Genomic DNA, 26,843 nt, shown 5'->3' on the forward strand with positions numbered 1-26,843 from the left:
AAAAATAAAACGCTTACCACGGCCACATTCACCATTACTTATTCAGCTAACACGTGTCAGTATAACTGGGCCAATTTACGGCAAACCCTGCATAAACTCCCCTCCTCAAAGGAACACCTCAAATTTTTCTACCCAACACGTAAGACCGCATCTTTATCTCAAAGTTTAGAGCTGCAAGAGCGTACGTGCACCACCGCCGAGCCTTTTTGTCTGAAATGTGACACCTTTTGTTAGAAACGAGTCGTGCATGCATAACCAAGTGACAATGTTTCTTGGAAGTAGGTTTTTGCACGAAATGTCCTACTAATATTTTGAAGCCTTGTATTTTTTGGGAAGACAACCATACAGGGTGGAATATTCTAATATCACCTGGAGGGAAAGTACTCTGAATATTGGAGACAGCAAATTTCACTTTAAAGAAACATTCCTTTATTTTCAAAAAGAAACAAAACTGCATTTTAAGATTTTTAAAAATACTCTTCTTTCACCCAGGACTCGAACCGGCTAAAATTAAAAAAAAAAACAACAACCTGTACTTTTAAGGCAGGAATCAAATTTATAAAAAAGCATATGCAACTGTAAACGACTTGAGAACTGAGGTTCGCAATACAAATTTTTGACTATTCATCACAACACGCTATTATTAAAAGTTACTCAAAATAACTTTGTTAAAAAAATAAACTTATATAACCAACAACAGGGTCCAATGAGAATCATTTATTTACAAACAATATATATACAGTGGTATTACTGAAATAAATTAATAACTAGCTTAAATCTAAAATAGGCCCTTGAGGCATTGTACCTAGGATGCTGGCGGCATTTCCTCGCTGTATCGCAATGCTGATACGTTGTGCGAGGTAGCCGCCAGCTCTTCGGTCACCTTTTATTTAATTTACCATGGTTATTAGAGAGATTCGATCCATATGATTGTCCTTATTGATTCGTGCCATAAAAGTACCTACAAGCTGTTGTTTTTTTTATTTAATTTTAGCCGGTTCGATCCCTGTTTTTTTTTTTCGAAAATAAAGGAATGTTTCTTTTAAGTGAAATTTGCTATCTCCATTATTTAGAGTACTTTCCCTCCAGGTGGTACTGGCTGGTGGGTGGTAAGCGTAACAAAAATAAGAACATGTACGGAACTTTTAAATCACACTGTTTGACAAGACAACTGTCAATGTTAGGGTTCTGATTTAGCTTTATTTTGTTTAATTTCTACTCATTATTGATAAGATTATATTCCTAGTCCCTTTCATAAGATTTCGTAACACGCTTTTTAAGCACATTATTACAAATAATGTTTGTCCTCTTGAATGACTCCAAGAGAACAAAAATCGTTACAATCATTATAAAAAACAAAAGACTGTAGGGTATTAAAATATAACTAATACATCTTAGGCTGTAAATAGGTAGGTACTTACTTATATTTTGATTCATAATATAACTGAAACCGGTATAGAACGTACAATTATACTTAGGTACTTATACCTACAATTTTGAAATATCATTTTATTCGAGCATAAACGTAATAAAATACAACCGCATATATAACATATACTGTACGCTATAGAAATAATAATGTTATCTTTTTGCTTTTCAATATTGCAGTAAGTTAAATTCATTTTCATTACTGCAACTCTGGCATTTCACTCAAATGAAAAGAGGCCAGGATGAATGAGAAATTCATAACCGGCACTGTCAGAGACATACACTGGTACATTTACAACATTTCAGCCTTCAGACACTCGACGAATACTATTTTCAAGTGAACAATGCAAGGTGTCGACGGCGAAGAATATAATATATTATTTTCTTCGTGAATAATAAATTGAAGGCAAACATTCGAATATGATGAAATAGCCACATCAATAATGTTACATATTTAATACCTATTGACTACCTAGAAAGATCTTTAGACTTTAGGTCTTTAGAAAAGAAACACACAATTAATTATGTTTTGTAAATCACTATCGAGTAACATAAAAAACCGGCCAAGTGCGAGTCGGACTCGCACACGAAGGGTTCAAAGTCAAAGTCAAAGTCAAAGTGTTTTTATTTGTGAGTATATGTCAAATTGATTACAGTGGCGGTAAATAAATATTTGCAGGTTCCGTACCATTATCTATTAAAACGGTCACCCATCCAAGTACTGACCCCGCCCGACGTTGCTTAACTTCGGTCAAAAATCACGTTTGTTGTATGGGAGCCCCACTTATATCTTTGTATTATTCTGTTTTTATTTTGTTGTTATAGCGGCAACAGAAATACATCATCTGTGAAAATTTCAGCTGTCTACCTATCACAGATCACGAGATACAGCCTGGTGACAGACGGACGGACGGACGGACGGACAGCGGAGTCTTAGTAATAGGGTCCCGTTTTACCCTTTGGGTACGGAACCCTAAAAAATTACATTCAGTTATCCCAAATGTACGGATGACAGAGTCGGAATGCGTCTCATTGAAACTTCAAATAGGTAGCTTTACCTTTAAGGCATTTTAATATTAAGGGGAAGTAAGAGTGAAAGTGCCGAATATGTCAGCTTTAATCTTAAAAGAAAAATTGCCAAAATAAAACCTATTTTAAATAGGAAAGTACCTACCTAAGTCCTATCAACAGCATTGAAAGATCTCACACGTCCCAGAATACCTGCAGTCAGTCTAAAGATAAATCCTCCAAATCGCTTACAATGTCAAGACAGAGTAACGGGAGAGACAGCGCGGGTGACAAACGAACTTGTGACGTGCGACCCACGAGATAACGTCCGAGGAACGAATGGGCTGCGTCCGGAATACACTCTGCCGATAATCGCGTCAAATTATTCTGAGAGCACACGGCTGTAAAAAATATATATGTTTTTTCATTATACAATAACAATATTTTTTTTAATGTCTCAAACTAAGCCTACATATTTTAAACTTTCGCGTTTTGAACACATATTAACTCACATTTATAGACGGGTCTAAGGCGAATTTTATTCAATTACCTTGATTTACCGACGTTACATCTTAAGTTGTTAAAGAAAGCGTTAACAAACCGGGTCACTGTTGTATCTAGACACTCACGAACTTATTCATTTTAACAATATTTTCTATTTAATAAACATCGAATAGAACTTAGGATGTTGAGTGGTACGTGTATGTGTGTCAAGAACTTAATGTAAATATGAAATCTGTTAATGAAACTAAGTAATGATCAAAAATTTTAGCTTGCTTATTAAATTTGGTTTAATGATGAAATACATGTTTTATGCTTTCATTCGGATGGGAATAAACTTTTGAAATCTAATAGGGAAATGAGCCGGAATAAAATTAGGTATGCCAAGGTGACATTTGATCGGCATTACTGCTCAGACGTTACTGTTCAGACGTTGCCGCCGCTGTATCTGTCAATTTCTTTGATACAATTTATGACGTTCTTTAGCCACATACTGCTACGATTAAAACTTTCAATCCGTCACTCATTTTATTCAGAAAATGTACAGTGACAGTACGCATCAGTAATGCCGAAGCAGTAACGTAGCTGCAGTCATTATCCGAACGTCACCTTTATGGAAAACGAAACGATAGGGCGAGTACAACAAAATACTTTGAAACGTACCTACTAACTATGTTTTTCTAAACGTATTAATTAATTAAGAGGAGGAACGCCTGGTATTTCAGGCTGTACGTTTACAAACTCACGAGCTTCATGACGTACTCTAGGGTCTTTGCGCGTGACGTTATTCTCCGTTCATGTAGAAATTTGCACAAAATTATAATACTTATATCATCTCCGGACGGAAAACAAAAAAATGTTTTAAGTTAATTGTTGTTCAGTTGTTTGGAATCACAACTATCATCTTTGACGTAGGAACACGGAGAGATTATATTTTATTTAGTATGTGGTTTTAGTTGATATACCTATAAATAATACAATAGTTTGTTTTGGTTACAAGGTGATTTAATGCATATAAAACTTTATCATAATCGGCCTTTCTTTGTGAGCCGGAGTCCTTATTTGCGATGCTAAACCATATCACATCAAAAAAGGGATAGGACAGATATAATATTTAAAACCAAGTCAAATGTTTTCTTTTTTTTACTTCAATGAAACAAAAACGTAATAAAAAAGGTCTTTACAATAACCTAGCAGAATTTATAAATTTTCACTTAGTTGTATACTTAGTAATTGTTTATAATTTTAACTATTTTGTAGATATGCACATAGGTATAACTAACGGAATAATTTTCACAAAACACAGTTTTGTTTAATATCATAATATGTCTGTAACGCGCGTGATGATACATGCAAATTACTCACCTGGCAGTAAAAAGACACGGGAGCCGCGTCCAAGGTTTGACTATTTAACGTCACCATTTAAAAACATATAAAAATATTTGGGCTGTGCTTAAAATGATACAAGTTACAACGGAAATAATTTTAGCACATATTATTATTGTTTAAAAAAAACAACGGGTTGCACTCCGGGAGTGCCGGCAGAAGTGAAAACTCAACGACATTGTAACTCAAAATATTAATAACAGCGTCATCTAGTGCAAAATGTCTGCAGCACTATGTATAATTGAGGTTAACGCCATCTAGCGTTATTTCGTCGCTTTACTTGAAACCCCTAAGCACATCACTGTGAGTACTACAGTTATATTAATACCAGTTTGAGGGAAACTCACTAGATGGCATTTAAATCAAAAATGAAAAACACAATGACATTGTCCGACACACGTAACGTCACGCAAGCGCCCTGCGCCGCCTAAACGAAACAGCAGGCTCAGGCATACATTTTCGCCGCGCGGTAGAAAGAGAGGGTTACACCTTACGCCTTACGCCTTACGCTGTCTCGAGTTTAACATTTTTTCCGCACCTCAAAAAGTGCACAGCGCCGCTAAAGAAGTTTTCACTCCAAAAATTGTGATGGTATAATAGTTCAATAGGTGTTTAAATTTGCATTAATTTTACATTAATCAGTTTAATCACATATTTACTACGTCATACGGATAGCTACTTATTGCCGATTGCTACCTAGATATTACCTGCACATCTAAAATGAATTTCCTACCTTTTGCATATGACATAGCTCTCACAAGCAAGCAGGCTTTTGTTAAATATTTAACAGAAGTCTCATGCATCTTCATCGATGCATTTGGAAAGCTTCCTCTAGTAGCGTACTCCGCATTTCTTTGAGCCATTTGATGTATCTCACTAGCGGAATATCAAAGAGGTTTTCCTTTAAAAACACTCAAAGCCGGTTTGGGGACTGCGACTTTCAATGGAGTGCATGAATAATTTATATACGTGCGGACCCTTGTTGCGGCCAAGGAGATAAATCTTTCATTTTACACACTGGATCACGTTATGTTTTTATTGAAAGTAAATCTTTAATCATGACACCTACTGTTGTCACAATGTTATCACTATTAGTGATACTCATCATCATCATCATCTTAGTCTTTATCCATATCCTAAGGTTTGGGGTCGGCTCTCCGTATCATTTTGCGCCATTCTTCTCTATTTTGCGTCATGTCAGGGTTTGCGCCTATCGTCCTCAAATCTTTCGACACTGTGCTCATCCATGTCGTAGGGGGGCGGCCTCTGCCCCTCCTATTTTCGGGTATGTCATTTAGGGCTCTCTTAGTCATGTGGTGGTCGTCTCTTCGCATCACGTGGCCAAACCAGCGCAGTCGGCTCTCGCACATTTTTTCGGCAATAGGTGCAACCTTGAACGTTCCACGGATATGATTATTCCGGACCCGGTCCATCAGCGTCACTCCTCCTGCCCATCTGAGCATGCGCATTTCTGTGCAGTGCATTACGTGCTCTTCCTCCTTACGCATTGGCCAGCATTCTGCTCCATACATAAGCGCCGGTCGTACAGCTCTTTTGTAGACGTTACCTTTTACTTGGATTGGCATTCGAGCATCACACAGCACCCCTGTTAACGCTCTCCATTTTTGCCAACCTGCCTGGATCCTGTTTTCTATGTCTGCTTATACTACTACTACTACTACTACTACTATTAGTGATACTAATTTAAATTAAATTAAATATCATTATAAGTGACACGGAGAGAGATAGTAGCTATAGCTGTAGATATAGCGGCCCTTTTGATAGCTCACTCTTTTTTTTGCTAAAATTTATCAATGACTTACTCGTACAACTAACATTTTGGAGCTGAAGCGATAAACCTGATATAAGGTCACTGTGGGCAAGTCCGTCTACAAGGCAAGTCCGTCAACACGTTATAACTTTTGAATTTGAAGGCGTATGCCGCTTTGGAGTAGAGTCGATTGTTGTTGTTGTTGTTCGCGCTAGTTCCGTCACTGTAAAATAGATGGCGCTAATAAAATTGTTAAAAATAGTTTTTGAAAAGATTGTGCATCAGAAAGTAACTACGTAGGTAGCATAAGAACCAGCTGTCTTTATTCTATGTTTGATATAGCAGAAATTGGCTTAGTTTTGTAATTATACGTTCCACCATTTATCACATTAAAATTTGACTAACTTGGAAAGTCCGTCTATTATGTACAAGGCAAGTCCGTCATATGCCGGACTTTCGTTAAATCAGAGATTACCAACTGTTTTTGCGACTTTAATATTATAACGATTTGATAAGGTATCAACAAATCCTCCTGACTTTGCGCATGATGTTACTTTATTAAATTTTGATCTCAGTAAGTTAAAAGAAACGATTAAAATTCATTTTATAATTACTACTGATGTTTTATTTCGGATTTCAAAAAAATAATTACGTGTAATTATTTGCCAAAAAAGGTTTACCACCCCATTTTCGTAGTATATGCTCCGGACTTGCCTTTGTATTACAAAAATGGTGTTTATTTGGAATCTAAACCCTATATTAACAAGTTTAAAGTACACTTTTCATTGTCTTGATTTGTTCTTTTTAGCCATTTGACTATGAACATATACGCACCCATAGATTGGCTGATATCATAACTAGACGGACTTCCCTTAAACTGCACGGGAAGTCCGTCTACTCGCCGAATTTTAAAAAATACTATTGTTTTTGCTTAATTTGTGTTTGAAATGATCTGTCACTAAAGCTAAACTATTAATTATTAAATTCTTCATCGTATGCGATTACAAGCGGTAACGTAGGTGAATAATTAACGGAACTAGATCACTCCAAAGTGAAAAAAAAATAAAGCATGCCCACAGTCGTCTTGCGCACAGTGACCTTAATTGAAATTAAATCAGGTTATCCATTTTGTAGTAAATACATGAAACCTTAGATTAGTACAATTATCATTTGACTGTTGCGAGCAATTTTCTTAGACATTACTTAAAGCATGCTAAAATTGTATACCATACCCTTTCGAGATTGGACATTTAATAAAACTGTAATAAGTGGCGTGTATAAAATTGTCGGTGTCCCGTGCCCTGTGGCCATTATTCATACGGGCCATTTGTCGGCGACACGGCCTGACCAATATATCCCGATTTTTAAAATAACTCTTTAGTTAAATAAACTTCATGGCTATGGATTTCTTACATGGCATATTTTGTTGTTTAGACTAAGAGGCTTTTGGGCACTAGAAATTTTCACCTCAAAAGCGAGACATTTTTAATCTAAAAAAATGCATCTGAGATCGTAAAATCAGGTAACTTCAGTCCACGGCTTACAACTATGGTCCAAATTCAAGTCCCAGTAAAATGTGTATAAGTATTTTTTTCAATTATGTTGAGCATACATATAAGAAAGAGCATTAGTATATCTAAGCTCCAAAATAAATCTAACGAGTACAAATCATAAAGGCTCGTTAAGAATCAACGTTAAAAAATAGACCATAGTTGTATAAGGACAACAGTTACCTGATTTTTGCAGAAATTAAATTTCATGTTTTAGGATCGTTTTAATATCAACAATATATACAAATATGTTAAGCTATCACTATCACAACGCGACTGATATAATAGTACATTACTACAGAGGCTGGGAAGTAAGGGGTTGCCGGCCGAATGCATATAGACGGCCGAACGTAGTGAGGCCGGATAGTTATGAGGCCGACAACCCCTTTTCACGCCGAGGTATGTATAGTGCTTTTCTTAAACATGCAATGAAATAATAATAAAAATTGATGATGATGATTGTTTTATGTCCTAATGTGATAGGTTATTCAGTGTGTGGGGTTCATAACTAATAAATTTCAAGTGAAACTGGCGGGCGCCGGTTTTACTTTTTAATTTTTAATTTTTTCTGTTAACGTCAGCCAACGTGGCAATGATAGTCATTTAACCACATAATAAAAAAAAAATATGGTGAAATATCGTATTTTATAACGTTTTATTTATATAATAAGAAATAAATATTTACTTTACATCGTGTAACAATACTTTATGTACGTAATAAATATCTAATGGCAAAATAAAAATATATAAAGTTTTTGAACATCCAAACTCTTTGGTGTGGACGTATCGATTAAGGTCAGAATTAAATTAAAAAAGCTAGAAAAGTAAAAAGCACTAGTTCGCAAAAAACAACTTTGCGAACGCTAAACAGCTACGTAAAGTAGCACTTTTTGAGCAACTGTATTAAAAAGTTTTTTTTGTCATTTTTTTCTTTTAAGTATGTGTTTTTTAAATATTAATTAGGGGTTTCCTACAGAGGAGCGAACATATTATTATTTTTGCGCTACGACGCACGGTTTAGGAGATACAACCGTATAAACCTTTTTCTATATATTTTTAATTTTTTTTATTATTCGTGTTTTTTAAATATTACTTCCGGGTTTTGAAAGGGGAACGAAAATTTGATTATTTTTTCGCTACGACGTACAGCATTATAAAGTTTTTTTATGTTTTTTTTTTCTTTTTGTGTTTTTTTAATATTAATTAGGGGTTTCCTACAGAGGAACGAACATTTTATTATTTTTTCCTTCTTTTTCATTTTTTTTTTATTTTTCGTGTTTTTTAAATATTACATGAGGGTTTTGAAAGGGGAACGAAAATTTGATTATTTTTGCGCTACGACGCCCAGTTTAGGAGATACAGCCCTATAAAGATAAAAAAAAGAAATCGTACCATAAACCATAAAGCAAATACTGGCTATAGTTTTTTTTAAAAGCGGTGCGATAGTGTGTTACCTCTTTAATGGCTGAATGCCACGATGGTGTGTCACAAATATCTGTGAAATGGAAATAAAAAAAAAATTACTTTCCGGCCTAGGCCTTCAATTTTGTATGAAATTCCTTTACAGTTCTCTGGAGTTGCTCCGCCTTAAATGTGATACTTCCAAGCCTGATAAAGACCGTATTGTTAAGTATAGGGACAGATAAAAACCTGGTCTAACTGTTGGCATGTGTATTATTTTGTATTACTATGTTCTAAGAGTTTGATCTGAGGGTATTTTTAATCTATATCTGATTTAAGAAGGTTTGTAATTTTTTTTTTATTTTAGGGACTTTATGATGCTTTTAATATTGTATAGCAAATACAGTCCGGACAAGCCTATCGAGCTGAATTTGAGACTATTTCTCCGACTCTTTGGTATGATTTAAACTATTTAAAGTAACAACAGGTTAATAGGTTGCCAAAACATGTTATCTACGTGTCCTCTTCATGACTGTTCAATTGAGCAGCTGCGGAATAAATGTGGTGAATTTTTATTTTTACATAAAAACGATTTTTCACCCCACGTTTTGGAATCCCTTCAATTTCTGATGCAAGCGTAATGACGGAGACAGCTAGAAGAATAAGCTTAAAACCAAAACCTAACGGACATTCATGGCGTTGATCCATCGCTAGAGCGGGTCGATAGAAACACTCCATGATAGTTATATTAGACGTCAAAGTCATAGCTGTCGTAAGTAGCATGCCATATTCTCTAAAAGGCCACCATGCACAGATCCTAAACTTTTTTTTTAGGAAAAGAAATGCTTAGACTATGTCCATATGTTTAGCTATACGAATCATGTGTAATTGCTGTTTACATAGTACGATTTTTTTTGGTGTGATATTGTCTTTTTCGCAAACCGCAAATTTTCTTGTAGTATTTGTCAGCAGTCGTAATTGTTACTCGAGAGGATTGGGTAAATTTTGTCCAAACCATATGCTTTACGTCGAGGTCCCAGGACGAAATGTGTTCCTTATTAAAGCACTAATTAAACACATGTGTAATTTTGAAATAAAAATATAATACCAAAAAAAAAACGGCTAAGTAAAGGTGTCCCTAGAATTAACGATACAGTCTTTATAACGCCCGGAGCGACGACATTTCATTGCATGTTTGAGAAAATATTATTGAACTTCTATGGGAATTAAATTATATTGAAACCTGGATTAAGTCCGCCTGTTGTACTTTTTGTATGTGCAATAAAGTTTAAAAATAAATAAAATAAATAAAATAGTTATAATCTCAAGATCCGCCAATTTTGTGTCCAGTTTTCCATTAAAGCAGGAAATACCAAGAAATTACGCAACCTCTATTAAAAATAATTAAACCTGGATACATGCGATGTTCAATTGAGAAAAACCGTAGAAAAACACTAAAATCTGAATTTAATTTAAAGAGGATCCAAATTTTAATTATAAAGGAATTCTAATACTAAGGGGCGAGGACCGCACCTTCGGTAAAATTATCCAGGTGTCCCATTTATCCAGCTCCGAATTAACCAAGATTCACTGTAAATACGTATGTAATTTTTAACATTCGGATCCCAGTAAATAACTGGACCACAATTTTACACTATCTCAATAGTTTCCACTTTCAATATTAATTATAAGCAATACCTAGCAAGTCTCTGGCTACCCCTCCGGGAAATAGGCGTGATTATAATTATGTATGTTATAGGCTATCAATTTGGTTTAGGCTGTCAAACACTAGGAATACTAGGATGTTTACCTTAGTAACTGTTCATTAATAGTAGAAATATCTTTTTCATATCTCATGCTCTGAAAGTGGGTCGTTGTTGTTCTAAAAGGTGCGCAGAAAGTGATACGTTTATGCTCTAGCGCAGAAAAGTGGTGTACTCCTCTGCGTCCCCGTCCCACGAACAACTGGGTGGAAATAAAATTGAAAAATAGTGTCTTTATTTCCTCGCCTGGAACAATTGGTAATTGTTTAATTTTACTAATCCCACGTTGATCTTTTTTTTATAAAAAAAGATGTAAGTAAATTGTTAAAAACAAATTATTCTTGATTTCTTTCGTTGAATTCTATTTACTCGATTTCATAAGGCGGGAACCAAAAGGAATACACCAAAAATATTTTTTTAAACCTTACACTTGCGTAAATGAGCAAAGGCAGAATCTTATACAGCCACAGTTAAACGTTTGTACGATATTAAAGTGGGTTTTAAAGTAATTTTGCACTATATTCATGAAAATAAATTAAAATACAAGATAAAAAATTCTTATATTATTAATTAAATTGTTATTTAATATTTAAAATACTTTTATTATAATATGTTATTATTATGTTCTTACCAAGGTCGCGGTGCGGTCCGGTAGTCTGTTGCGGCTTTTAGAACGAAAAAGTATAAAATTAAAAAGTAAGAGGCAATCCCGCTGATTTTCATACTATAATGAACAAATCATTTTAAAATTACTGCAGTTTGTTAAAAAATGTGTGTTTTCGTAAATATTGCAATCTAAATGATTTTGCTAGGGGTTATTAATCTTCACATATGTAAAGTCTCCGATTGCAAGTAAGTCCTAAGGAAAAAAATCATGGCCGTGGGTCTATTAGGTACTTTAATTACTAATTTTGCGAAATTGCTTTGTCTTGTTTGGTTTCCTCGCATTCGATATGAAAAGTAGAGTGTTTAACTCGGGTGAAAGGCACCATTTCCGTCTCGGACTATTGGCGCTCTCACTGCGTTCGAGCGCCAAACTACCTCGACAGAAATGGGTGCCTTTCAACCCTTGGTTAACAATCTACTATACACGTTCTTTTTTGCACAAATTTAGTAACACATTTATTTTAGGTATGAGTTTTTACTAGGAAATACACGGAAAACAATAAACTTCGTTTTAAAATATCAATGTAAGTAATTAAATATAAAACAGGTTGCGTTTTATCTACATTCATTTTAACGGACTATTAGAGAAATGTCTTTATTTATTTTGTTTGTGTTCTTGTTTAAACCTTTTTAAAGATAAAGCTGAAACGTATTTTTGCCACTCAATCCCGTTTAAAAAAAAAGTAAATGATATGAATATGACTGGGTAAGTTGTTTTCACCAAGGCACTAACTAGAAACTTGCATACACTAATAAAAAGTAAATTTTAACTAAAAAACGTGTCTTATCTTGAACTACGTTTTAAGGTAAGATAAATATTCCTATAGTATTAACATAAGGTAAATAACATAAATATTTATGAATGAGCATTGAGTGAGCAAGTCAGCCCACAACTAGTCTAATCTGTACGGAGCCAAACAGAGCGTGTCTCTTGACATGGCCCTAATTGTAATCTGTCTGCATAGACTAACGTCAAGGCAATAATCGTAGTCGAGTAACCATTAATTCCGCATTCATTATTTAATATTTCTTTTATTCAGATATTGGGACAGTAGGTGTCTTTGAAAATATTTCTTGAGCATGCTATCTAAGATGTCATAAATATTAATTTTGTAAAATGTGATAATTTAATTTTGTTACAAAATTGCGACCTTAAACAAAAATCTGTGTGTATGAGATTGTTGGTGAAAAACCCCTGTCACGTTTTTGATAATTGTATTCATTATGTTTCATAAGTGTTATTTACTTTTCTTCCAGAAATTGAAAGTGAGCGCCGCAATGACCATCGTTACATGCGGTTCCTAAACACATCATAGAGCGCTTATGACATGTGTGACAGTTTGTGGACTAATATAATTAGTCTAATACCATTCGAGAAATGGGCCCCTGCTTGTTTCATAAACTAGGTACTATAAATAGGTAAAATACCGAATGTTTCCTTTACCTAAACGATTGTCACTAAACTAGGCTCCTAACCTAACAATGTTGTTTAAAGGTTGATCACATCATGATCTTAAATAGGCTGTGGTAATCGAATTGCAACGTGACGAAAAATACTGATTATAAAAAGTAATCTCAGATAACCGCATAATGATGCTCATAAAATAACGGTTGTGTGAGGGACCTGTACCTTTAATTCCACGGCTATGTAAATATGAGTGGCAAAGCTGTATTTAAATTTAATGTGTGTGCGCATTCCTATTATTTTGCCAAAGTTAATCTGCATATTCAAGATTCATTCTTATGTTGATTGCTATGATTATGGTCTCGCATTCCATTTCTATATGAAGATGATTCATATTCACTGAGTAAAATTATGGTTTTGAGCCAGATTTGCACAGGAAATGTGATATTCATTATGTTAGTTATAATGTATTTAATATTGTTTTAATTGTGCACAATAATAGTACATTACTACAGAGGCCGGGACGAAAGGGGTTGCCGGCCGAAGACATATAGACGGCCGAGCGAAAGGGCAACCCCATTTCCCGCCGAGGTATGTATAGTGCTTTTCTCAAACATGCAATGAAATAAATAAAATAAAAAATCCACGAAGCCCAAGTTTTATTTATAGAAAAAACTAAAAGTAAACTACACCCAAAATATAACCAACACGTACCTATATAATTATCACGCGTATGTTTTACACGAGTCGTGTATTTTTACTACCCGTATATTTTCATGTATCTTTGATTTTTTCGACTTGTATCCGTCTGACTGTCGTTTTCGTCACATAAGTTTACATAGTCTTTCATGTTGATATCATGTTTCACATACATCGTTGCTTTATGAATGGAGTAAATAAGTATAATTTCCACAGTGTTGACGAATTTGTAGTCACATTCATTTAAAATATGCCACAAAACTGTTTCTAATAAACTGTAAGCCATTTTTCTTAGTTTCTCAAATAATAAAATTGCCATAAGCAACCATATACATACTTCGTCTTTGACTTGGCGGTAGAGGCAGCAAGTTATTAAAATCAATTCTGCTTACGCTGCCAATTCTAACACCTACGATTACAATTAATATTAATTTCATTATTTCGTCGAAACTCATATTAAAGTCAAAAAATCAACAACGCACCATAAATCCAATAAAACAGAATGAATATTTTTCAACTTTACCTCCATAACAATTTAAAAAATATAACTACGCGAGTAGACCTTTTTACCGCTAACGTTTAGATGAAATATTTTAAATGTTTTTATTTGTGTAGTTAAATTTATAATTTAAAATTATAGAATGTATTATTTATTAAGTTCATGTTGATTTTATACAAATAAAACTGCAAATTATAGCAAACATTGTTTTTTGTTTTTTTTTATAGTCGTAGTGGCAGAGTGTCATTACGTCATTACGAACCATAAAGCAAATACTGCCTCTAGTTTTTTTTAATGGATGAATGCCACGATGCTGTGTCACAAATATCTGTGAAATGAAAATTAAAAAAGAGGACTTTGCCGGCCTAGGCCTGCAAGATGTGTATGAAATTCCATTAACGACCTTTTGTCCTAGCCGCACCTGAAACGTCATACTTCCCAGCCTATCAACATAACATCAATAATTCATTGCATGTTTGAGAAAAGAACATTACTACTACTACTATTACTACTACTACTATTACTACTACTACTACTACTACTACTATTAGTACTCAACTTTGTATGTATCTTTAGGATTTGACGACATTTTGTTTGGTAAGTATATAATTTTTCGCGGTAAATGCGTTCAATTTGTATTGAATATTTTAGACAATAAAAATTAAAATAAATACCAAGAATTATATAGCCCTATATCAGCTAAATACAGGATAGTTATATTTCTAAAGGAATCACAATCTTACCCTCAGTGAGTGAAATGGGTGGAAAGAGTTAGCTAGTGGCATTAAAAAACATACAGGTCTGGGGACAGGTACTGATATAGTGAATTCTAATGACGTATTATGAAACCAACCCCGAATTAACCAAAATTACCAAAATGTAAGAAAGAGTTAAGTACCTATTATTAAATTTATCATTGGCCCCAAGAGGCCACATACAAATCAACAGTCTTGTTACACTTTTACATACATAAGATAATTAGGGGACGACGGCTTCTCCATACAAACGTAGTCCATACTAACCTTATAGATAATATTTTTATGCTATTTTATGTGTACCACAGCCATGCCCCTTTGTTTGATGTATTTAGATTTTTTAATTACCTATGAGAAGAGTTAGGTACATTTCATTTCTATGGAATTTGATTTTTTCTACTAATTCTTATATGTAATAATATAAAATCGTTACAGTCAAATAAAGGGCTTAGCTATGCTTAATATAGTGTAAAAATATTTTCCATAATGTCAATATCCAGGGAGAAAAATGGGGACTACGTTTTTATGGAGACACGGTATTCCACTATTCTTTACTTCATGCCTATTATTTTAACCTGAGTATGTGATTCATCGACATCATGCGCTTCTCTCTCTTAATTTCGAGACTTTCCAAATTAGGTATACTATTACCAGGAAAAAATGCTACCTACATTATTAAAACTCTTAGTCCAAAGAATACTTCACAACTCGCGTAACTATCGATCAGCATTTGAGAGGTTTCCGTTAGTAGGTACCTGTTATGTTGTGTATGGACATGCCAGTAATAAATATTCTTCAGGCAAATATTTAACTTGCCAAAATAAAATAAATTAATTTTGACTGAGCGTCTGAAACGACGTGGGTACCGTACACTTTATACTCGTATCATTGTCTGTCGCGATATATGATGTTGCATCAAATCATGATGTCTCATTTGCCGCTTCGTTGATGGCATGGTATAATAATATACTCCGCCTGGTACTCCATTCCCGTCTTTTCTAGGTCACCTAACTGACACGGGCCTACGTCATCATGCGACAGCGCTATATGATAATATGCGATAGCGCTATATATAGCGGCCATGTTGTTGTGACGTAGGCCCGTGTCACTCTGGGAATGGAAGACCATGTTTTATTAGACTATGGTTGATGGCAAGCTTAAGTACCCATAAGCAAGTGTGGTACCACTTTAATATGTTGCTCAAACAAATACTGGCTACGAGATTTCTGTAACTCCACTACCCCACTACTTACTCCAACATGTTTTATAGAACATTTGAAATCGAAATGACAAATTAAATGCATTTTATACTGAATGAAGATGATGATTGTCATTTGCTACCAGCCCATACCATATAATTGTAAATCTAATATTTTACTCACAGCCATATCCGTAGTCTAGCCTTTGGGGCGGTCTCCTCACTCCCCTGAATGCGGTTCGTTAGGTGTGTTAGTCAGTGCGAACCGTGCGTGCGACTTGTTTCCACAAGGTAATATTACATCGGATAATATTTGATCAGACGGCAGGTGTTCGTGGTTGTTTCGTTTGTTCTAATTGGCTAGTTTTGATTCATTGTCTTCTTTTAGTTATGTACCTACCCCGACCAAACCGAAGATTTCATTATTTGATAAAAAAATACCAAAATAGGATTTTATTAATTGTTGTTTTAGTCCGACGCGTAAAATCAAAGTACCAACCGGAACAAAGCATACAATTTGGTATCAATGTAGCTTGTGTACTTTTGTGTCCATTTTCTAGTTTTACATTTTTATTAGAAAAACGGTGGAACTTCCAACAAAACTGCTAATGAACAACATATTTTTCGTTAAATTCTTACAATAGTTCCCTTTGAAGTATGTTGGTAGGAATGATAGTTTTCAAATTATGTGAGGTGCAAATTTTGACGACCGATTTTTAGGGTTCCGTACCCAAAGGGTAAAACGGGACCCTATTACTAAGACTTCGCTGTCCGTCCGTCCGTCCGTCCGTCCGTCCGTCCGTCCGTCCGTCCGTCTGTCACCAGGCTGTATCTCACGAACCGTGATAGCTAGACAGTTGAAATTTTCACAGATGATGTATTTCTGTTGCCGCTATAACAACAAATACTAAAAACAGAATAAAATAAAGATTTAAATGGGGCTCCCATACAACAAACGTGATTTTTGACCAAAGTTAAGCAACGTCGGGAGTGGTCAGTACTTGGATGGGTGACCGTTTTTTTTTTCGTTTTTTTTTTTTGCATTATGTTACGGAACCCTTCGTGCGCGAGTCCGACTCGCACTTGCCCGGTTTTTTCTATCATACAGCATAGTAGGTATGGGCACCCTGAGTAATATAAACTAAGCAAGAAAGGTTCTACATAAGTGTACCTAAATATTTTAATTAACTACAAGTTATGTAAGTATCTAATAATTTCATTGATCAGTTTTAACACGCGTCCTAAATATTATGTATAGTCACATAACCTTCATAAATGAGTGTCTTATTTTGTAAATAACTTGGTGGTGTGAATATTATGTTCTTCCAATTAGTTACACAAAGGGGTATTTTCATAATTCTGTCAAACCTTGGCAACTAATAGCTGCCCATGAATAATAATTAAATTGCTTGAGAGTAAGGCGAACGTTCTCTAATCTATTGATCAATAGTATCAAGTTCCACAATGGTACCAAAAAAGTTAAGGTAAAAATTTAAACCTGATTATTCTATTAAATATAGATTCTTCCTTTTTTATATTTCGTATGTCACTACTATTTTGTGTTCGAGTTATTTGTGTATTCTTAGTGAATACCTTTTATATGTATATTGTAATACCCTACTAAACTTGTAAGGCTTTGCTTTTATCGACGTTGTTACTTGGCACTAGCACAGATGTCCGACATAAACTCTATGTAATGTATAAAAATGAAAACTAACATAAAAATCTCAGCAAAAATAACCTAAGAACTTAAATAGAAAAGATCATCAATTTTGTTAGGCGATTGGGTGCCCCATGAAATCGAACGTATACATAATATATTTTTCTTCATCGAATACTAATCATTTCAAGATTAAGATGGTGATAACCGCATTGGTAGAATTAAACCAAGAAAATTCCGCAACGATTTCCATAGCATACGCAGTGTTATTTCGTCATAATTTCATAGAAGTTTGACGTTTAAAATAAACTTGCACTGCGTGTGCTATCAAAATCGTTGTAGACTTTTCTTGGTCTAACTCCAATGGCGCGGTATTATTTATGGCAATATTGTGAATGACAAACATGAAACAGACAAGTACACAGACATTAAAAATCTGTATACCCGACATCGACAGCTAAACTAGCCTAAAGTCATTATATTCTGAGAATTACTCTTTGAGTTAAGTATTCAAGCACTTAAGTCAATTTCAATATCCGATCCAATAATAGTTTGATTTGTTTAGGTAGACCTTAATATTTCTACGTGAAGGGTATGATAAGGATAAATATCTTGGTACAAACAAACATACAAAATATAGGTTACTTCAGACAAAGATTTTATTGTTGCAGTCTATACTTTTATATTTAAATAATTAATCCATCAAATGTCCATTTTCTTTGTTCTTTCATCTTTATAAAATAGAAAGAATCGTTGCTAATGCTTTAGCAGAAACAAAGTTTTCCATTTTTTAAATAACATGTCATTGTGCCGTTGTATCTGCAAAATGTCAGAGCAATTCAGGGCACCTTTTGTTAAAATCGGAATAATGTGAGTGGTTAAGTTACCTAGCAAAATGCAAACAAAGATGTATTCAATTCAATAGGTAATTCATAAACATGGGTGAACCATAGGACATGTAACTATGATTACATGATTAGAATTTTTGTTTGTAAATTAGAAGAATCAATTCTGTTGCAATATTTTTTTACGAATTTTGTTTTTATTTTTATTGTACCTAGCTAAATTCGAAATTAATGCAAATAGGTTAAAGTTAAATGAACCTTGTCAAATAAAATTCAATTAACTGTCTGTTGAAAGTAGTGATTTCGATCGTAGTGAAATCGAGTTTGTTTAAATGAATTGTCGTCAAGCAAAAATTATCGTGTAAGTAAATACCTTTTGAAATTGGCAATTACAATAATTAGTATACTTGTAATTATGTTTTTTTTTTCATGATATAGGAGGCAAACGAGCAGAGGGATAGCCTGATGATACGCGATTACCGCCGCCCATGGACACCCTCAACCCCAGCGGGGTTGTAAGTGCGTTACGGGCCTTTAAGATTTAAGAGTACGCTCTGCTTATGATAAAACATGAAATTTGTCCTGGCGACGACAATTTGTTGCTGTATAGTTGCTTGACTTGATTATTTTTGGGTCTAATCAAATTAAACGACGAAGTGGAGTCCGAGTCCGGGCCGAGGCATCAGACACTTCGTTTTGTATAAAAATCGTCACGTGTCATAATGTCACGTATTAAAATGAAGTGTCGGTTGCCTTGGCCAGGACCATTCTTTGCATTGCTTTGGCCATTCTAGACAAAGTTGTCCTTAATACTCTGGAGTTAGATAAGTTACTGTAGGTATAAGTCTAAAATTCCATATGATAACATTGTAAAAGCAAAAGAGATGGATAATATAACATTCCTATTTATAACCATATTTTACATTCACTTTTCAACACGTCAGCTTGATATAGGTTTCTAGGCTTTATTATTCTAATATTGTTTGTTCAATATTTCCATATTTATCGACATATAAATGTACATATTTTTAGGCTATCAGTCATAATACTTGGGTGAACAAAAGTAAACATTTTGTTGGTATGGTTTTATACAGTAAAAATATGACTAGGGCAGCTGCCCCGGTTCTGGCCACCTTAGCTCCCTTTTTGGCCAGTTGAAATATTATTAAATATAAATAAAATAAAAAGCCCATTTATTCCATAACCAAAAATTTAATTAACATATCAAAAAGATAATTAAGATCTATTTTTCTATTTTGTACACTTAAACTAGTTTTTTAATTATAAGTATATAATTTGGTTAGGACCCCTCACGGGTAAAGGCCTCCTCCAGCTCTTGCTATCTTTTTCTGTCTTGTGCAGTACTGGGCCAGTCCTTATCTATGTCACGGAGTTCATCTGACTACCTGGGGTTTGGTTTGCCGTGTTTTCTTTTGCCGTCTGGTCCTTTCCACAGCGTGGCCACTTTTGTCCATCTTTTGGCGTGCATTCTAGCTACATGGCCTGCCCATTTCCATTTGGACTTTAAACTGTATTATATTAAATATATAGAAAGCTAACTTTAAGTATATTAATAATTATACATGAATGAATTTATTTTATAATATGAAGTTTTAGATAATAAATAGCCAAAACTTGCCCAGTAACAGATTTGGGGCATTTCCCCTACTAATAAAATGGTTATGAAACTAGATTTTTTTGATTTTAAAGGATTATGGCGAAGAATAAACAACCGAAATCACGCACAACAAATAAGTCTGCCAAAATTGTGGAAAACAAGGAAACTGATAAATCGGAAGTACCTGTGAAGACTGACTCTTTAGATGATGAAGATCAAGGGTTTGGTGGATGGCTTAGGTAAATATATAATATATATACGAGTATGTAAACAAAAATATGCAGTTATAAATATGTTAGGTGGCATTTTGTTCCTTTACATAGGTACAACGTACCACGTAAAAAACCCGGTTCAGGCGGAGTATGTCACTTTCTTAGGACGTCACATTCTGAGGACGTCACATTCTGAGTTCGTCACTTTCTGAGTACGTCACTTTCTGAGAACGCCACTTTCTGAGGACGTCACTTTCTGAGTTCGTCACTTTCTGAGTACGTCACTTTCTGAGAACGCCACTTTCTGAGTACGTCACTTTCTGAGTACGTCACTTTCTGAGAACGCCACTTTCTGAGTACGTCACTTTCTGAGGACGTCACTTTCTGAGAACGCCACTTTCTGAGGACGTCACTTTCTGAGTACGTCGCGTTTTTTAGCATAGGTACGATTTAACAATATAATATACCTGAGCCTCTACCATCAGTTTTAACATTGACATAACGCTCACGTCTACGTAATTTACTTTCTGTACATCTCGCTTCCACTATTGCTCGCATATGCGAGTACGAGCGAGATGCATAGAAAGTAAGTTACGTAAACGTGAGCGTTATGTCAATGTCAAAACTGGTGGTAGCCGTACTGCACGAAAAATGTATACTGCCAGCAACCAGATTAGCTGTTCGACATACGGTCGCTTTTATATCCTACATACCAATACCAATCTCTGTTTGCCTTACGCCTGACTGGTAGAGAATTCCATTTGGCAAAACGTCCTATGTTTCGTGCAATAAAGTGAAAAATAGAGAAATAAATAATAAAAAAACAATCTAATTATGTTTAAAACATTATTTAATTCAGAATACTTAGAAACTACAAGCAGCAAAACATTTAGCCACAGATTGGAGTTAGGCCGGCAACAGCTTCGATTCAATACACATAAATGTTTCGCACAGTAGGAACCATGATTTTATCATTCGCCGCTGTGATTAGCTGGTGAAGGTATCATGGCAAGCTCGCTGACACCAGTAGAAGGTCATTCCCACATATTTACATTTAAACGGACTGCCGCTCCTTTCGTGACAACATATTCTTCAACATACCGCGTCTTCTGTCATGTCTCCATAAACTCACGTCTTTTTTTCTGATGATAGTGTAAATTTTGGATATCTGCGTATAAAAATCAGCTCTTGCAGTTTTGGTTCAGACAATATTTCTTCTCGTGTCACCTGTGGAGAATAGGCGTCAAAGGATTTTTTCTTCATATCGGCAACGGCATATTCAGAATATATGTTCAGCCATCAATCACTTCTGCGTGATCCATACTCTCATAGTTTTCATGTTCTGCATATATTTAATGTAATTTATTTGTTTGTTTTCTTCCTATATAGGTTACACGATGAATTTTTAAATTAATATTACATTTTACTTTTAGCCTGACAATAAAAATCTATCATGTCGCCGATTTGACATCGCTGATTTTTTTTCTATTTAAAATCCGAAACTACAAAAAGGTTATAAAGTTTGTCAAAGGACTGTCTCATTTCAAACATAGACAGAGATAAACATACTATCTTTGTCTTACACTAGTACTAGCACCCAAAAGAAAAGGATGAGTGTAGTTTTTATTGTTCTTATTTAATGAAAAAATTTGTTTGACCACTTACAGAGGGCCTACCGCGAACCACGTTCGACGTGTTGCCTCCCTGTCACACTTACGTACTAATTTACAAGTGCGACACAGAGGCAACACGTCGAACGTGGTTCGCGGTAGGCCCTCAGTCCGTTAACTCTCAGAATGAACTTCGTTTTTCGGGTAAAATCGGACGTATTCGCGTAATAGAAAATGACAGCGTCGTACTGATTTAGTTGCAACTTGCAATCCAACACTCAAAACTATACAGGGTGGTCTATACCACAACGTCCAAATTTTTTTTTAGATTCCTCAATTCAATTATAGAATATGTATGTTAGCCGGTTTGTCGTAGTTTTCGAGTTATGAATTTTTGAACTTTTAACTTTTGTTAAGAAATTCCGGGCCGAACCAATTAATTTATTAAAAAAAAACTATTGAACTTTTTTGAATGTTTCTTTTTATAACATAATCCTTTACAAACGACGCAGTTGCTAAAAAAATCAGCATCCTCACTTGGCTGCGAGTTGGAAAAAAAGACAAAAGTCAAAGTTTTACGTTCAAGCAGGTCAAGTTTAGATTTTACCTAATTAAAAAAAAACCATGCGTGTTCAACGACTTTTGGTTATTTTAGAAACTGCTAGTCCCTATAAGTTTTTTTTAAAGGTTTAAAAAGTGACAATAGTCATTATTTGACAGAGTCACCGGTCAAAGGAATCGAGGTGGAAAGTTCCCAAATTAGTAATCTAATAGCCCACGTAGTGAAGAATCTAAAAAAAAACAACGGGATGCACTCCGGGAGTGCCGGCAGAAGTGAAAACTCAATGACATTGTAACAGTTTTTCGATCAGGTCACGTGTCCGTCTTACGTCTTACGAATCTTACGGTCACGTGACCTGTCGCGAGTTTAACATTTTTTCCCCATCACAAAAAGTGCACAGCGCCGCTAAAGAAGTTTTCACTTAAAAATTTTGGACATCGAGGTTTGTACCACCCTGTATAGAGTAGTTAATACCACCATAACTAGTAGGTAAATATTTAGATTCATATTAAAATATGTGACTTTTAAGTACCTACTGTATAATTATTTACAAATTAAATTTAAAATTTTTGTTTTAATTTATTTTTTTATGTTAAAGTAAATTTTAATTAAAACTAGAGATTAAATAAAAAAACACAAACTATAAAATATATACTTACCTACAAAAAAATATGCCTGTTATTATTACCACTCTGTATAATTTCAGCGAGAAGTAGTAAATGACGGTGTGACGTTCTGCTTTCAAATTCAGATTCTATTTTATTTAGATTATGACAAAAAGTCAAATAGCAATATAGTCATCAACCAAATATTAAGCATAACGTCATTAAATTAGAGCTTGTTTTACATTGAGACAATAGGTATCCCTAACTTTTTGCGAGTGAGTAAGAAAGCAGAACAACAGTATCACCTTCGCGTGCTACCGCCGATACCATTTCTAAAATCCGAAGGTCATTCTGAGAGTTAACGGACTGTAGATAATATGTTGCGCAAGCTTCGACCCGTGACTTCATCTGCTTGGAAATATGATGATAATGATGATATCGTACCTATGCTAAAAACGTGACGTAAGGTGTATTCGGGTAATACCGAATGTCGGATAATTCCGAAATTCAGATGAAAATCACCCTTAATTCCATCATAATAAAAGTCTCTTTTCGGAATTATCCGACAGTTTTCGACATTCGGAATTACCCGAGTAAACCTTACTCAGAAAGTGACGTCCTCAGAAAGTGACGTCCTCAGAAAGTGACGTACTCAGAAAGTGGCGTTCTCAGAAAGTGACGTACTCAGAAAGTGACGAACTCAGAAAGTGACGTACTCAGAAAGTGACGAACTCAGAAAGTGACGTACTCAGAAAGTGACGAACTCAGAAAGTGACGTCCTCAGAAAGTGGCGTTCTCATAAAGTGACGTACTCAGAAAGTGACGAACTCAGAATGTGACGTCCTCAGAATGTGACGTCCTAAGAAAGTGACATACTCCGCCTGAACCAAAAACCCTTGGCCCGTTCTTTTTTTTAGGTCTGAGGATGGCATGGATACTATGAAGCTATTTGTATTAGCGAACAGCATAGTGATGGTTACAACTATTGCTTACCCACATATTCAAACAATATTCTCTGTCATATCAGAAATGATATACGGCGACGACGAGTATTACCGAGTCGAATTGTAATAAGAATACTTGAAAGTCACTTTTTAGATGTTTTAATAGAATTTGAATTTATAAAGAAGATATTATAATATACTTATGTATATACATATATTAACTTATGTTGTCATTGAAATGTGCCCGAGACTGTTAAAAGGGCTTTAACTAAGTACAAATATATTTACCTATAGTAAATCGGTTTTCAGCTTCTTTAGTTATATAATTATAGTATTAAGAATTACCAACCATTTTTCATATATAATTATATTACATTTCTAGACTTTGAAAATAGACGTGTTATTGAAAAAAAAACATACTTTAATATTGAAAATGCTTGGTTTAATATTTCGTGTTGTTTTTTCATTAGGCGTTGTTGTTTGGTATTCAATAAACGTTTGGAAAATGATTTCCGACTACTTTAATAAAGAGTTCCAAAGAATGCTATTAAATGTAACGGAAGATGAAAATGATGAACTGTAAGCTTATTAAATAAAGATTTGAGTATTTATATGTTTTTCTCCGTTTCTAAAACCTAAGAGCATTTAATCAAATTAGTATTTTATACAATCGTGATATAATAGAGAGCTTTTCAGTCGAGTACCGTGTTTAGGCAACGAAGCTTGAGTTGCCTAAGTGAGGTACGAGATTGAAAAGCTTGATTATATCACTATTGTATACAATACTTTTTCTATGAGTCAACAAAAATAATACTTACATCGAGATATAAAAAAAAAATTAAAAAAATATTTATAACCAGAAATTATAAATTATAAAGAAAGGGTTTTCTGCGTTTCTTTCTTTCAGATACTTGAAATGTGTATTTAAATACAAGAGTGTTTTCTGGAGTGTAATACTAAAATAATTTGCATTGAATCCCAGATAAATCAGCCTGATATGTACCATAATATTAGACGTAGACGCAACAAAATACCTCAAAAATATACATTTTCATCATTAAAAAAAATTACAAATTAAACTGAAGAGACCTTATCAAGAGCAAATTAGTTAAACGACTAATCCGCTGCAGTGAAACACTTAAATTGGCCTTTTAGCGAAACGACTGAAGTAATTAGTTAACAGAGCTTTATATAAGCCGTGTCGAGGCACGAAGTTTGGTACAAATGCAACTGCATTTGGCTTGTTGCCAGAGTTGGTAAGAAAACCTGTGCGTATCGATTTAAGCTAACTGTATTTACCTTATGCTAAACAGTTTCTTAAGAGACCGACTATGTTATACAGGTAGTTTGTTAAAACATTTAATGTATAGTATTTTCACACATTTTTTACTCGATTATAATGTATATGATTTTAACCATAGGTATATACATCATACTTATTTATTGTAAAGGGGAGAACTTGGATGTAACTATTATCAATATAATATCAATATCATTGATAATAAATGAATAGGTAGTCATGTGATAAGAGGTCCATAATGATAGAGTGAGAGAACCATAATAATATGAGATCCCAATATTCCCAATAGAAGAAACAGCCTTTCACGTGGTGTTGGAATGCAGCGGAGTGGCCCCATACAGGGGAGAACATCTCGGATCCGCGAGAGACCTCCCCGAGGTCCTACTCGACATCAAAGGTTTGATGGGATTCCTCGAGGAGTTGGGCTGGCAGGACTTAACTAGTCCACCCCACCTGTCACGCAAACTAGACGCCAGTCGTCGAGTTGCCGAAAATCACCCGAACTACAATACAATATGAGATCCCTAGCGGTTTTCATATTGATTGTCACTGTCACAAGGTACGAAATTGTGTAGAAATCAAATGCCTTAACCGTACGAATATTCTCCGTGTATTAAGGGATCTTTTCCTTTATCACTAAACTACGCCTCGCACTGAACGTATCTAGTAAGTATCTTTCATGTCGTTTAATTTAGGTATTAGGGTCAAACAGATCACTGTGTTATTTCTTTCCTGTAGACATACACAAGAGTTAAGGGCTATAAAGGTTAATTTTCTTATTTAACCCTTATCCACGTAAAAAGGTCCTCCTTTTATTTAGAGAACTATGATAAAATCATTGCTTACATGCCCACAAGCTGTTAACTATTACCCACAGGAGAGAAAAATGTGCTGTTCGCGATAACACACTAGTTTTCTCTCCTGTGGGCAGTAGTTAACCGCTTGTGGGCATGTAAGTAATGATTTTATCATAGTTCTTTAAATAAAAGGAGGACCTTTTCACGTGGATAAGGGTTAAATAAGAAAATTAACCTTTATAGCCCTTAACTCTTGTGTATGTCTACAGGAAAGACATAACACAGTGATCTGTTTGACCCATTAATACCCATTTTGTTGTTACTAAGAACCAGAAAGCATTTCAAAGAAATCTTCAAAGCCGCCAGGAAGTAACTAGCCTTTTGCCATGCACTTAATAAGATTCATGACAGCAAACAGAATCAATATGCCAGGGCCTCTGGCGGAATACTGGCAACTGGCCAGCTTCACACTGTTTTCCATTTACAAAAAGTACAGACAGACTCATGCAACGCAGTGCGGGTTCTGCTGCGGTTATAGACACGGCAAGGCACTGTGTTTAAATGTGAATTTAGTTCGAGGTGTCAGACACACATCAGGCCGTTCTAGGCACTCCCTAACTGTCAGCAACCGTTGCCTTGATTGTTAGTATGCAAATCCAG

General features: G+C 34.8%; 1 protein-coding gene across 1 annotated transcript; it reads right to left on the minus strand.

Annotated features, from left to right (window-relative positions):
* Positions 1 to 5,459: 5,459 nt before the first annotated feature.
* Positions 5,460 to 5,909, minus strand: LOC134789588 (uncharacterized). The gene has a single exon (XM_063760189.1). The coding sequence runs from the start codon at positions 5,907 to 5,909 to the stop codon at positions 5,460 to 5,462; it is 450 nt and encodes a 149-aa protein (XP_063616259.1).
* Positions 5,910 to 26,843: the final 20,934 nt, after the last annotated feature.

Source organism: Cydia splendana, chromosome 1, assembly GCF_910591565.1.
Source record: "Cydia splendana chromosome 1, ilCydSple1.2, whole genome shotgun sequence".
In the NCBI taxonomy this organism is placed as follows: domain Eukaryota; kingdom Metazoa; phylum Arthropoda; class Insecta; order Lepidoptera; family Tortricidae; genus Cydia; species Cydia splendana.